The sequence below is a fragment of the Pygoscelis adeliae genome, unplaced genomic scaffold (genome assembly GCF_000699105.1).
Source record: "Pygoscelis adeliae isolate BGI_AS28 unplaced genomic scaffold, ASM69910v1 Scaffold786, whole genome shotgun sequence".
Classification (NCBI taxonomy): Eukaryota; Metazoa; Chordata; class Aves; order Sphenisciformes; family Spheniscidae; genus Pygoscelis; species Pygoscelis adeliae.
Genome location: NW_008824912.1, coordinates 115,750 through 130,907, shown reverse-complemented (window position 1 = coordinate 130,907; position 15,158 = coordinate 115,750). Strand labels below are relative to the sequence as shown.

Sequence of the window (15,158 nt, the reverse complement as noted above, 5' to 3'; positions counted from 1 at the left end):
TAGAGTGGCATTAGAAATGGCATAGTGACACTCAGCTACTCCGTGCGCTTGCACGTCTCCTTCATCTTAGTGGCAGTGCTTTCGTAACTTGTGAAGAAAGGTGCTGTGCAGACAATGCTGTTTTTCTATTGAAATGTTAAAAAAAAAAAAATCACCTTTATTTCTCATGGAGGCATCTGGCGTCTGAACACCACTAAACCTCTCTGGGCTGTTGCGGAGTCTTGCTCTGCTGTGGTTCGCCTTGCCCGGTGCCTGTGCTTGGCTGCTCCCTTGCAGGGTGGCAGAACAGGCTGTGTGCCCGCTGCTCGTGTGCCGGAGCCTGTAGTCCGCTGTATTAGCTAAGCTGCTTTAGCAGTCTCTCTCTAACAACATTACAGATTATCAAGACTTGAAAAACACACTTCTCTTGTTTTCAGTACAGATATTTCACAAATGCCTAAGCTGAAAAAGTCCAAAGTCTTGGAACGGATAATGCTTATTAGAGTTTCTGTGCAACTGGTATCTTTATTTTAGACAAGCGTGTGCCTTTCACATGGTAAAAGGTTTGGGAAAAGAGGCTGAAGCTACGGATAAAAGCATAGAGCCCTTGAATCTATACTTTAAAATATTTGTAACTTACTCTGACAGCTAATCAGTTCTAAGGATAAGTATTTACATTGTGGAGATTTTACTGTAGTATAAAATATTTTGGACGGTAAAAACACCTGTGTTTTATTCTGGACTTTCGCATCAAGGTGGCGTTTGAGTGAAAGCATAATGAAAATACTTAAATGCAGCCTTTAAAATGTATTCTCTGATGCCAGCTGACCGTGTCGTAGGAAGATGTGTGCCTATTAAACGCATCCAGGCTGTAGCGTGCCTCCACATTCCCGGTGGCTTCAATACTTACCTGCTTTAAGTGAAAATTCTGTATAAGTATAGAAGGTTACATTTTTGTTATTTCACTTCCATCTTGTCTTTAGCATGTTATGAAGGAGTGTTATAATAAAATAATGTGATGATAATTCTGCAATGAGCCCTCAACATAAGAGTTAGTGAACAATTGATTTGCTTTTGTTTTGTCTTTAGGAGATTCAGTTTTAGAGGTGTGTGGAGGCTGTTACCACTTGCCTTAGAATATCCGAACTAGACACCAGGTAAGTACTGTATTTGTTGATTTCTTGTAGCTACTCATTTAAATGCAAAATAATGCCGAGGAAACAAAGTTCAAAGTTTCTTATAGAAATCTCTAATACCTTACGAAGCCAAGCTTAAAACACCTCGTATTTCTCTTGATAATACGATCTTGTATATGTTTCTCTCCTCTCCCCTTTAAAAATGATTTTTTTTTACCCTCGAAAAATAGCAGATTGCGAGGACGACTCTAAATGAATCTGAGACAGATGGACAGGATGCGGAGGCCAGTGGTGCTATTTTGTTTTTGTGATAAGTCAATATTTACTAATGTGTTTTCTGGCTTGGTGGTTTTATTTAGACTTTTACTAGTAAATACTGGTTCAGATAGAATAATTTAGTTTAAGATTAACAGCTGTAGTTAACTTTCTGCACTGGAAATCTTTGAAAAGCTACTAATCTTAAATTTAACTGACATTACATTTTACCACGGTCAGTAACCAAAAATGCTTTGTGGAATACAAATCTTTCCTAAAATACTCCAGTGCTTCCTAAAGTTGTATAATAAAGCATCGACTAGACATAACTTTTGTAAGAGCTGGCAAAACATCATTTCCAAGCTGGACTCTTTAATCATCTGCTGATATGCTCTTAAAACTGTAATTGCGGAGGGCTTGACAACGTCACAGAGAGTTTGTATTAAAGACGCTTGCAGGGTTGGTGCCTTGGTGGTGTTGGGCTGTGCTAGGGCAGCAGCCTACCTCCTCTGCTCCTGCCCAGCACTTCCAGCACGCCTTTGAGTTTGTCTGTCTCGTTCCTGCTGTTTCTTATTTGTCCCTTTTGGAGCTTTCTCTATTCTCTGTGTTACCGGTGACGTATGGAAAGGCTGGGAAGCTGTTTTGTTCTTCTGGTTTCCGCCAAACCAGATTTGGATAGAGAGTATCCATTAAAGTTAATGACCTGCCATTATCCTATGTCTAGTGGGTAAGTGTCATTTACCACATCAGGAGGTGGTGGATTTTGTGCGTTACAGCGGGATTTCACTTTTTGGAACAGCTGTTGACAGCCAGATTCCCTCCATTGAAGGTAGACACTTCACTAAAATCGTTGTGAACAGCACGTATTTAAAGGTCTGTGCACTGACGCATGCATTCATGGTGTGATTTTATTTATTTTTTTTTATTATTTTTATTTTTTAGTAACTTAAACTTACAAATATACGGGTATTAAGAAAATTAAAATTCTGAAGATTGTGCCCCAATGTCCTGCTGTAGTAGTATTTGTAAAGTTAACGTTGTTTGGTTTCCTCTGCCCCTTCTGATTTTTATCAGTGGAGCCGAACCACCGCAGCTCCTTTCAAAAGCAGTCTTTCCTCCAGTGAGGAAATTCGAGCGAGCGGCTGTGCCTTTGTGACTTACACGGGAAAACGTACAGAATGAATTGGAAATGTGAGAAGTGATATTTTAGGCAACTTGGTACTTCACAGTTTCCAGAGGTTTGTTCATGAATAAATTCTTAATGCTTCATCCCTTTACGGGCGCGAGGCGGTTCTTTCTAGCGGGGATCTGACAGCTGGGATGCAGTGTTGTTACAAGCATCCGCTCCCTGTGTGAGCGGTGTCGGTAACCTCCACCCTCCCTCCTGCCACACAGCTAAGCACGTCTTTTGGGAAAAGTTTGATCGCCCCTCGCTGCCCCCTTCCAGTTAAAGTCTTTGCAGCATCTTGCGGCGGGGTCGGGTGAAGCTTGAGTCCTCCCTCCCCGCTTCTGGCAACCGGATCGGCTGCCGCCCTTTTTGGTGCTGGCATTCATTGGGATGTTCTGTGAGTGTTTAATTCCCTAAACTGGCAGGGAACTACTCGTTTTTCTTGGCTGTAATAATAGTTTGCCGTTTTAATGAGTTAAATACAACTTGTAAAAGGGTCAACAGACCTGGCAGAAACTAAGATATCACCAGTTTCATGAAACTTGATTGGATTCTTTTGGGAAGCTAAAAAGAAAATTAGTCTTTCTAAGGTTCAGTTTACCATTGACGTATTTAAAAAGTTAAGGCTGGCTTCCATGTATAACCTACCAGGTTTCATCGAAGTCTTTTCAGCAAGGTGGTACCAATTGTACTTTCCTGGTCATGCTGAAAACAGTTGCGTTTTCTGGTAAAGCTGACTAACGCAGGATATTCTGGTACACAGATGGTTAAAAACTGTGCTGTTTAATCCAGAGGATTACCTTTCCTCAGAGCCTTCTGAGAGAAACCTCTTCAGGGCATCCTGCCTGGTTAGAATAACGAGCAGATGGCTTGTTGCTGCTGAATACACTTTTTACAAATACAGAGCAGCTTTCAGTACTGTGAATTAGAGCCACTTGCAAAAACAGTAGGATAGATAATATCCTGGTTTATGAAGTACTCTGAACTTAAATAACTTGCACCTTCATTGTCTGTTTCATATTTGAAAAGCCAAAGGTTGCGTTCCTAGTAATAATACTCTTCTGTTCCCTTGAATGACAAGCTTCCCAGATGAATTCCCATTACCACCTTGTCCTCCGCTCTTCTGCCAAGGCCAACGTGTCCATTTCATACCAGTTTTGAAAATCAGACACCCCATTACACTGAACTCCAGACACCCTGAACTGTGCAGATTGAAGCGATTAAAGATTGCAGCAGCGTGGAATTTTATTCCTGTGCCTGTCTTTATTCTTGACAGGCAGCCTGCAGACTGAGACATCGCCTGGATCAAATTGAATTCTTTTTTTATTAAACAAATTGGCCCTAATTTAACAGTGGAGGTTTTATTAAGCAGAGCATAGTGTATTCCTGTGATCTGCAGCATCTGTGCACCAAGGGCACGTTGGATTGATTTTAGAGGAAGCTTGTAATGCCTAAATAGAGCTACAGACTTGAAACAACGCAAGTGTTCATAATGCCCTCGGAGCTCCGGTTTGAAGCAGTACCTTTGGAAGAGCTAAATTAACGTGTACAATCTCAAATCAGGATGCTTCCCCCACCCCTGACTTGAGATTAATCCCGCAGGTCCCTGGCAAAGAGCAGTGGTGTCAGACACGCTCCCCTTGGCTGGATGCTGCTAACGGGTGGCCGGCGTGACAGAGCTGCAGGAGGGTGTCCGAGGGAGGCTGCGGGGCAGCGGTGGTGGTCGTGGTCGGAGAGCGGGAGAAGCTGCGCGGGGGAGCCGGGGCAGCGGTCGGAGCGGGCCCGTGCGATTAGCTAGATTACCAGATAGATGCCAGGATCCATCAGCCTTTGACCTCAGCAGCGGGACCGCTTGGGTGGAGGGGGCTGGGAGGCTGCGGCCGGGTTGACCCATAGCTGCGGGCGGGAAAAGGCTGTCGCGGAGGGTCGTGCCTGGTGTATTCCTGGATGTGGGATTTCTTTCCTGAATTTTTTTTTTTCTTTCTTTTCACTGAATCAGATTGTGCCCAAATACATGAATCGGTTGTCGTGTGTCTTGCAGCACTCGATAATTTTCCTCTCACACAGAAGCCTTTTGGTAGCTGAACAGTATTCTTCAAAAGAAAAGGTTTTCTCTCCCTACCCACATACTCCCCTTCCAGATTTGGGGTGTATTTTGAATGCTTAGCCAAAGCATCAGGGTTTAGACCCTTTATTATTATTATTAATTTATAGCTTCCTTATTAAGTAGCCTTTAATTAAACTTACCAGAGCTGGCAGTGATGTCGTGAAGGAAATTAGATGAGAGTTTGCTAGTGTAGCTGGTGTATCCCAGTCAAAGAAACGGGACGTAGTGCCCGGTGTTAAACTAATCTGAAGTTGGAGAGGCCAAATGCAGAAGAGTCGTTAACAGCAGGCTCTGAGATGAACAAGAAAGTTGTAACGTCTATGTCCGCGTCCTTGCCACCTAGTCACACTTCCACAGGCATGAGGATACCCGGGTGTTGGTACAAACAGAACGGTGATTTTTGTGAAGCGTATCAACGCTATGAGGTCACAGCAAGAACCGGGCAGTGCAAGATGCGACGTCTGAGAGTATTTCTTTCAGGTAGCCTTTTAAAAACTGCCGTTATTAACTTTGTTATATAAGATAAAGGGTTAAATTAGAAAAGTCTGGTGCTTTAAATATCTTTTTCAAAGACTACATAATCTGGTGTAGGCTAACTGTAATGACATAATCCAAAAATAGCCAATAGTCTTCTCTTCGATGCTCATCCTTGCTGCAGTTCTGCAGCTAAAGAATGGCAAATGCTAATCTCCTCAGGATGTTGGAGGACATAACCATATCTGTCCGTGGCATGGCACAGGGGAGATCTCTGGGGCCTTTCACACTTGAATTTGGAGCAGGAGGTTAATTCACGTTCAAGTGGCAATGATTGTAACTAGAATACATGTTAAATGTTTGATCCGCGACTTTAAATTACGAGAGGGGAGATCTCCTCCTCTGTAAGTGAGCAGGCATTCCCTCTTCCATAGCGGGATGCACAGGCCTCGTCAAACTGGATTTTGTCTAAAGGATTCTGCTCGACCTGGTGTCAGTGGTAGGGTGGGAGGCTGGGGTTTTGGGAGGTGCCGTGGAGGTTTGGGTTTTGGGTTGTTTTTTTTTAGCGTAACAGAATGTCTGCAATTGAAAATGCAAATGAAATAACTTAACCCTGTGCAAGTGTGGTGCAAAACGGCAGCCTCAATGTAATAGCAACCTGTCTGTTGTCAAGTTGTTTTTATAGGTATTATCACAAATAAATTATCTTAATGTTAAGACTAAGAAAGCAGATGAAGTAGCTTTAGGGATGTGTATGTAGTACATACCTATAGCTATATACCTCAGCTGCTGATTTTGGGTTTTTGGAAAGAAGAGCTGAGTATATACAGTAGTGGTTCTAGGGTGCCTGGTGGTGTGCTGAAAATGTAATAGTTGTTTTCATTGATAATTCACTGAGTCTTGTAACTTTTTAACTTCCATGTATGTTAAGAGCCTTTTCTTTTCAAAGCACATTTAAACCTTAAAAAGATGAATTTTCACGTGGATGCTCTGGTTTCAAGGCTGATGATGTTAATGAGGTCTGTGTTCTTCTTCATTTAAGCATTTCTTAATCTCTTTTTTGGCAGGGGCCGGTTCTCTCTTCAGGTTAGTTCAAGATGGCAGACCAGAGGCAACGTTCGCTCTCTACCTCTGGAGAATCGTTATACCACGTGCTGGGGTTGGACAAGAACGCCACTTCAGATGATATCAAAAAGTCATACAGGTAAAGGTTCAAGTTCTACACGTCTTGCCCAATAGCACAAATAGCTTTAAATAAGTGTTCAACAGATGGTGTATTTAGTATAGGCTCCAGTTGGTTTATTTAAACCTTTTGCAAGAAAAACATGTAAGAAAACCAGGTGAAAACTTGGTTGATTCTTGCAAAAATCGGTGTGAAAACATGCCTAGGCTTTGTATATAAGTGCTGTTAAGTTTTTACATCTCATCTCGAGTAAGTTAAATTCTCAAATACGCAGTATCATTCTGAAAGGTCTTTAGATAAAGTTGAACAGAGTTTTAAGACGGTGTGATCAGAGTTAAATTCTTCATGTTACGTAGCCTCGTGTCTGGCTTACAGAGACCACAGATGTGCAGTATTGCCCTTGTGTCCATAGTTTCCGATTCTGGCACAGTGAGGTATAGATTAAAGATGCAAATAAGGATGAAAACTGAGTATCAACAATTACTTTTTTCTAAAAATCCATTCAAAATTTCTTATTCTATGTGGAGTTACTATTTTAAAAGAGGATTTTTTTTACTTTATCTCTTTTCTTAAAGAGTTAAACGCATGAAATGGCTTCACATTGACCAAATAAAACAAAACAAAAAAAAAGTCCTGTAACCTCCTCCCTTCCCACGCTCCTGCAAAATCTGTGTATATGCAATTGCTTCTTTACCTTAAGCATGAGCTACGTCTTGTACTATTTGACAAGTGGCAATGTATTCAGCGTTACACTAGGGGTCAGTAGTGATCTTTACTTGAGGATACTCTTTTTCGAAGTTGTTTTCTTTCAGTCTTTAACATTTACCAAAATTTTTTCCTTTCAAAGTTGCGTTTTAATACTGATGGCAACTACACGGTGAAGTCTGTGAATAAACTGGGTCCCCGGATTCTCAAAAATTAGCTGTGTCTTCCTAAAACCTTGAAGTGGGAAGTTTGAATCAGTGGTCTTCAAGCCTTAGCAACTGGAAAGTAATTCTACCTTCTTGGGGGAAAAACTGCAACAGTTTTTCCTTTGGAGGAACGACCCAAATAGATCCTAGGGTGAAATGTAGCTGCTTCATACTTACCTGAACCTTCATCTAATCCTGTTTCCTCTGCTGCTCCTTTACAAAAGGACGACTGACACCTCTTGTTTTCGTTCCATTTGAACATCCTTTGCTGGCCTGTGGGCTAGGGGGTTTGTGTACGTGTAGGAAACGGGAAATGAAAAATACTTATCTATTGCGGCCTGATAGTAGCTAAGGCCTTTCCAGGTTTATATAACTTCACTCTAATTATAAAAACTGTGATTATTTCAGTCCTCACTGAGGCTACGGCATTAGCCGCACCCCTAGACGTTACTTACCCGAGCAACATCGTTTACAGCTTGAGTATTGCAAGCGCACGCTCGACTTACTGTTTGAATGCTGTGATACACTTGCATGCGTGTCCCAATGTGTGCTTGCACAAATCTTTGTTTTCTGTTTGTCTAAATATTTCCTCACTGCAAAGTTGTCGTGTAAACATCTGCAGGCTTCTAGTGTATTTCTCAAATATGGGACTTCAGTAATTTTCTGTAGCAGGACAAGTACCTTTTTTGGTGGAGGAGAACTGTTAGCATACAGTTCTGTATTATCTTTCTACTTGGGAGCACGAATGGCTCAAATGGCAAAACAGCATTTCTTCTGTCTATAAGGAGGTGTTTGGCCAGTTATTTCTACTGATTTCTATAAATAGCCTGGGCCATGTCAGAACTAGCAAATTTATCAGTTCTTAATCTAATTTTTTTTGTGTTATATTTAGAGATCTCTGGGGACTGTAAACTGCTGTCATTTAGTTGTAATAGATCTAGCGTGATTAGGGGAGGTACGTTGTGTTTTCCTGATATCTTGAAACTCTGAAGCTTTTTCTATTCTAGCAAGCCTTGAACTAAGAAGTGCTTTGTTCCTGCACAGGAATTGGTGAATTAACCACAAGTGATGGTCTGGTCTATTTTTGTGTTCAGACGCTGCAGATTAGCTGTGGCAGCTTGCTTTTATTTTTTCTTTGGTACTATATCTTAGACTTGTGATGTGTCTTTTTTCCTGTTACCTTGGTCTGTGCTTTAGCAGGAGCAAAACTTAACTGGTGGAAATTACTAGAGCTGAGGGGTAAAAAAGAGTACTACTTTTCTTCAATGCCTCTCTCTTTTCCCGTTGGATTTCTGGGGGCCAAATCTAGCAGTCTGAAGTCAACCCTGTGAACTAAGCTAGACAGTGCTGTAGCCTTTTGTTATCATCTGAGGAAGAATCATCAGGGAAGTTGAATCACAGTTCCGACTGGAACTTGAAAGTCTCCCTTGAGTGACAGGCTATGGAATTAAAAAAAAAAAAATCAAAACCCAGGAACCCAAATCCCAGTTTTTAATCTCTAACAATCTCTTTTTTCTTTCTGCAGGAAACTTGCATTGAAATATCATCCTGATAAAAACCCTGATAATCCAGAGGCAGCAGAAAAATTTAAAGAGATCAATAATGCACACGCAATATTGACCGATGCCACAAAGCGAAACATTTATGATAAGTATGGTTCTCTGGGTCTGTATGTAGCAGAACAGTTTGGTGAAGAAAATGTGAACACATACTTCGTGCTATCCAGCTGGTGGGCAAAGGTAAATAAAAGTGCAAAGAGAAGTTATTCTGGATTGGCGTTTAAAACTCTTAGAGAGCTCCATTTGATAATTGTGTTTGTTTTTACTCTTGGAAATTGCTGAATTTTTGACACCTGGTTATTAACCTTCTCTTACTGTGTTGCAGTCTCTAGTTCAGAAGTATTTTTCGATTATCTTTCAGTGATACGGGCCTAATAAGCGAGACTTACATTACTAAGAGAAGCTTGGACCCTTCTAGTGGGATTTAGAAGTGATGAGGAGTTTGGGGGGGTTATTCTCTTTGGTAATATCTGCTAAATGATTTTGCAAAACGAGTCCTGACTGTGAACTTGAGCTCACAGAGGAGATCCTGTTTAGAAGTATTACAAACTTACTCAGAGGCTTCCCTGAACAAATGTCACTTCTTCAGCTCTTCTCTGGTTTGAGAGGCTCCAGGTTATTTGTTCACTTGCCCATCCTTGTTTCTTGTGCAGCAGAAAGAGTATCACCAGTGTACCAAAATTACACTGCAAGCTCATGTTTCCTCACAAATGCATGCAAAAAGCTGTTTGAAAGTATTGCAGGCGTGCAGTAGATGTAACAATTCTTGTATAGGTGCCTTCTAGGAGTCTTCTGCCAGTGCCAAGGCATTACTATATTTTACTGGACTGGAATTATTTTTAAGCGTAATATGCTTCCCTCTTTAAGTATTACATTTTAAAATCGCCACATTTACTCAAAAGTGCAAAAAACCTATACGTTGCACATTACACATTTCTCACACTGAAATTGTCCAGGCTTTTGCATTTCGGAGTTCATGTGATTGCACTCTGCCTAGAAAGTAATAAGTAGAAGGCAGCGTGACTGCGAAACTGAAGTGCGAAACCGTAACTGCACCAACTTACTTATTTAGTGACGTGGTGTTGTTCACAGTGCTTTATGGCTGATTAAAACCTTTTCCTAGTCTTGGCATTTCATTTCATAGGTTCGTTTTTCTGCCCTTTGCCAGCATTGCCTCCATCTCTTGATTCCCCTGCAGTAAGAGAACGGGAATATCACCATGCTGGTTTGCTATTTTTAAAATTATTTTTTCAAACAATTACACAGTGACCTATGCGAAAATTTTAGTTTTGCCCATTGTCGCTGTGATAAGCGCCTGGCAGACTTGGCTAGCTCTGGGTTGCCCTGCTCCCGTATTAGTAGCGTCTAACCTCAGGACCCCAAACTTCAGTGTGGTGAGCTCTGCAGCCGTGCCTACAGCCTGGGGTAGGACACCGTCCCTGCTGTAGGTACATGGCGACCTGTACGTCAACTAGCTAGCCTGAATCTTTTCCAGGGTTATTTATGCAAGCTACAATCTGTACCTCTGGGTTTTAATACAGATACGCTTCTTAGACCTGTGTCGTCTTGCAGATGTAGCAGAATAGTCCACCTGAAGTTCCTACAACTTAGGTTTAAGTAAACCAGGTTGGCAGTACTCACCTTGGTGTAAAATGTTCATAGCAGTAGCCAGTTTTGCACACATTTTTAAATATCTCTTGGTGATGAAGTACAAAAAAAAAAAATGTAGCTAGTAAGTTCTGTCTCTACGTCGCCGTATTTTTGGTCTCTGGTTTCCATATCTGAGTCTCTCAAACTCAGTGGACGTGCATGGTAGGCACAGGTTGTGAATACTTCTTTGTCTTCTGTCCTCTGCAGGCCTTGTTTGTGTTCTGTGGGCTCATCACGGGCTGCTATTGCTGTTGCTGTCTGTGCTGCTGCTGTAATTGTTGCTGTGGGAAGTGTAAACCTAAACCTCCCGAAGGTGAAGAGCAGGAATACTACGTCTCTCCAGAGGACTTGGAGGCACAGTTGCAGTCAGATGAAAGGGGTAGGTAAAAACACTGTGAGATTTCTAGGATGACCATGGCATCAGGCTCTGACCGAGCGCTCCGTGTGCTGGTTAAGGAGCAGCACTTGCTTTGTAGAGATCAGCACAGGTCTCGGACTGTAGATGATGGTGAGGGAATACTTGTGGCACAAGAGTTACGTGGGTGACGCTAACACCGGAGATGGAGTTGCTGAAAACTCCCGGAGGGTCTTCGTTGAACTTGGGGTCAGCTTCAAAGCAGTAGGTGACCGTCATTGAGCTTCCTTCCCACGTCGCTGGAGTAACGTTAGCAGCCAGACACATGTGATTCCAGAAAGGGGCTCTTTTACCCCAAAGGATGGGGGGTGTCAAGGCAGTTTTGTTAACTGCGTGGGGCGTAAAGGAAACGGGACTGCTACCCTAGTAGCTATATCTAATACTGTTTATGAAGATTTCTGTAGAATTAAACAGATCATTTAAAAAATTGTGGAGCCTTGTGTGTGCTCTGACCGTGTTTTTAATGGGCGTTGCTGAATGGTGGGTGAGGATCAGCTGCTCTTACACGAAGAAGGAAATACAGTAAATGTTCCACGTGTAGACTTGAGTTGAATGGTATTGTGTGCAGACTGGAAACCAGTAAATTAACATCATGCCCTTCGAGGAGTGTAAAATTGTGTTATCAAAGTGTTGTAGGGAGATTTAACTTACGCTTACCAAAACTTACGCTGTTTTTTTCCCTTGGTGTGCTAAGCCTTTTGTCTCGCTTTTCAGAGGCCTCAGACGCACCTATTGTGATACAGCCAGCGTCAGCCACAGAGACGACCCAGCTCACAGCTGACTCTCACCCCAGCTACCACACCGATGGATTTAATTAAGTTAAGGAAACACTGTAATTAGAATGGATATAACCAAAAAAAATACATGGCCAACTCAGCACTAGAATCATGAACATTAGAAGTAGAGAATGGGGAGGGGGGATAATTCTGCCACAGTAAGACGGCAGCTTTCCAACCTGCCGAAAATATTTTGTAATCCCTTCAGCCTTTTGTCACCTTTCAGTGTCGTATCTTGATGATACGTGAAGTGCTGTAGCATGCGGTATTTAAAGCAGTTTAGCTACGGTCTTATTTGTTTCCTTTCTTTTTTTTTTCTTTTTTTGTTTTTTGTTTTTTTTATAGCATGTATGGAGTTTTGTTACATGTCTGTGGTGTAATGTATTGAGTTGTCACAATATAAGTGTGATGGAGACATTCTGCATTTTAAGCAGTGGTACTGGCCTAAAAATGAGATTTAAAAAGAAAAAGTTTCACAGAAGCCACCATTCTTCCATACAGCTGAGCTGTCGAAGACCTTTAAAAGTTCATGATTTTCACTTGAGTGCAACAAACCAATTCTTCTATTCCTCCTTCTATTCCTGCGTTGTTATCTAAGCAAGTTTACAAAGCCAAGAACCAAAAAATGCCAGTCCTGCAGAGCTGGAATTCTCTTTAATGCTGGTTTTCAGCTTAAATAAATTCTACCTTGAAAAATAAGAAGGGAGAGTTTCCAATCTTTGAACAGTAAATTGATGAACAGCTCTTTATGTGTAAGGCGATCTTCAGTGACAGCGTAACCACAAACTGTAGTTTGTCACAAAACCAACTGTGAATGGGCTGATGTGGTGGTGGTGGCGGCGGGATTTTAACTTCAAGCGCAATTCTGTTTTGGTTTGAGTTCAGCCTTTTTCCTGAAATGCTAAAGACCAAATAGTGCAGCTTTTTTTGAATGCATGAGAATCTTAAAGTGAAACTGGTCAATTGGTTTTCACTGAGCAAGTGAGTAAAACGCAGACCGTAGGCAACAGCATAAATGTTAAAAAAAAAAAAATTGGTTTTTAAAAATCTGTTCTAATAATTTGAGATTCTGATAGACAAATGGGGTATTACGTGTCTGTTTTTTAAAGCTTTTATGATACACTAGCCCTTTAATTTTCTCATGAACATCTTTGTGGGGTACTTAAGTGGCTTTTTAAGAGCACAACACCTTTGTGTTTATATTGTATAATTTGCACATTGTCTTGCATTTAGACTTGTTTACACCAGTGTTTTTCTTTTCCTCAGAACAACTATGGGGAAACCGTTGAAAGGTTTCCTGTACTATTTTGAAACCAAATCATGTTTGAATACTGCTCTAGAAACTGTGGTTTATTGAGATTTAACTGTTAAAAAAGCATTTTAGGCAGCTGCTGAATTGCTGGTGTATTTTGTTGTTAATAATCTTGCTTTAGACGAGACGGAGTCAGGATCCAGAACAGCTGCCAGAGATCCTACACTTGGCACTTTTGGCGGTTGATTACAGCCTCCTTAATGTTGATGTTTATGGTTTTATATCACAACGCCTCGACTGTCCTTTGTACCCCCCATCTCCCCTTTGCCTTTTTCACCTATTTCTGTTGAGAGGCTATTTACAGCCTTCCTCCCGGTGTTTGCTTTGAAGGTCTTTCGTGCTGCTCTCTTACAAGATCCAGGTGTTACTTTTGAAGGGGGTAAAGTGCTGCCGGTCTGTAAGAAAACCATCAGAAAATGAAGGGGACTCTGCTGCCGGAGAGTCGTTCTGAATATATTTTCACGCTTTGCATGAGCTGAAAATGATGGAGCACGTAAAACCTGACGTGAAACCGTGTTAAACGTGCTGGGTAGAAGAAAATGTTCTTAACACGGTCTCGATGCTAAGTGGGGGTCGTTTGCAAAATCAGACTTCCCTGGAGCTGTTGGTACAAGCACGTGTTTGTTGCCTGCGTGCGAGCTTGTTGCACATCGGCACGCTTGTGATACCACATCGGGTCCCAAAAATTCAAAAAGAAATGTCACTTTTAATTAACTGGCTAGATTTCAGCAGCACGCTTAAGTCATTTCTTCCTCGTCGATAGTCCTTTTAGACCTGGAACTTGGTGGTTTGCTGGAAGATACTTTCAACTTTTTCTGTCCGGGAAACTCTCTTGGGTGGCCTTGAGGACAGTCGTGTATGATTTGGCTTGAGGTCCGTATTTAATTAAAGTCTTCGTTTGACCCCTTGGAATGAAAAGCAATTTTTAGGCTTAAAAAAATAATGGAACATTGCCTATCCTTGTAGATTTTGCCTGAAGCCTGTTCTTGATGTTGAATTGCACGCTGGAATATGCTTGAATATCTGCAGGCTTTGTCCCCTAAAAACTCACTGGTTAAAATTGCCCTTTTCTGTGCAAATTATGTTCTTGGTAAAAAAAGAAGAATAGTGTTAGGGGTTTTTTTGGCTTTGTAAATGAGCACAGTCGATCAGAGTGACTCGGTAGAATGAGGAAAAGGCTGTTTCCCTCGTGCTGTGGTTTGTCACACTCCGTGTCCCCGTGTTCATCGAGACGGGTAACACAAAGCCGGTTGTTGCTCCAGCGCGGAGCAGCTGCGACCCCCGACATTGGGGGCTGGTTGTGGGTGTTCGTTTGGAATAATGCTCTATTTCTTAACCCCTCTGGGCTACTTCCACCGAACTGGAACGGCTGGCGGGAGGCTGGGGCTCCGGGGAGGTCTGTGATGCACCTGGAGTCGCTCTGCGGGCTCCTGACGTCGGAACCGAAATGTGGGCAGCAAACGAGGATGAGAGGCGAGACCGTTATCCGTGTTGTGCACTGCTTGGGAGAAGATGGCATCCGGGATGAATTTGCTGGTTTAGCTCTTCGCTTAGCAAGGCACGGGTTGGAGAGAGAGACTGCTTTCCTTTCAGCTGTGTCTGTGGGTGGTGTGCGAATAGTAAATTGGTCTGTATGATGTTAGATGCTCCAAGGGAAACTACTCTGAGATCCCAGTTACAGGGAATGACGGCAGAACACATTTTTAGATGAATATTCATGGTTTTTTGGAACCGTTTTAAGTTTGCCCATGTTACTCTAATCTCTGAATTTAGGATTATTGTGTATTAATGTGGTTCTTCTTGAACTATATAAGCAAGCTATTTAAACATTGCTTCTTCAAAACAAAACTTGTGTAATCAGAAGATAAGTAGGTTAATGCCCGCTTCTTTTCTGCTCTTGTAGGTAAGGTACAAGAGTATCCCGGGCTCTGCCATGAGTTGCGCTTCAAAATGGCCAAGCTGAATCCTAGTAAATGCAAAGTTGTATTGGAAATAATGGTTAAAAATCTGGTGCAGAAGATCACTCGGCAGTTCTGAGCCTGGGCGGGTGGAGCTGCAGTGTCCCCGGCAGAACTCCGGTGCCGTAGCGTTGCAGGCGCTGCAGCCCGTTACCTGGCTTACATGCAGAATGTTTCCTTCCAAAATTAAACCTGAGCACTGTTGACCTCTGTTCAGCGTGTTGCCAGAATTAAAACTTGAGCTTTGGTGGGGTTTTTTTTTGGGGGGGGGGGGG

At 42.1% G+C, this 15,158-nt stretch overlaps 1 protein-coding gene across 1 annotated transcript; it reads left to right on the top strand.

Moving 5' to 3' along the window:
- Positions 1-1,066: 1,066 nt before the first annotated feature.
- DNAJC5 (DnaJ (Hsp40) homolog, subfamily C, member 5) lies at positions 1,067-14,016 on the top strand. The gene is made up of 5 exons (XM_009324957.1): positions 1,067-1,136; positions 6,187-6,323; positions 8,739-8,952; positions 10,630-10,801; positions 11,552-14,016. The coding sequence occupies exons 2-5, from the start codon at positions 6,217-6,219 to the stop codon at positions 11,653-11,655; spliced, it is 597 nt and encodes a 198-aa protein (XP_009323232.1). The 5' UTR covers positions 1,067-1,136; positions 6,187-6,216; the 3' UTR covers positions 11,656-14,016.
- Positions 14,017-15,158: the final 1,142 nt, after the last annotated feature.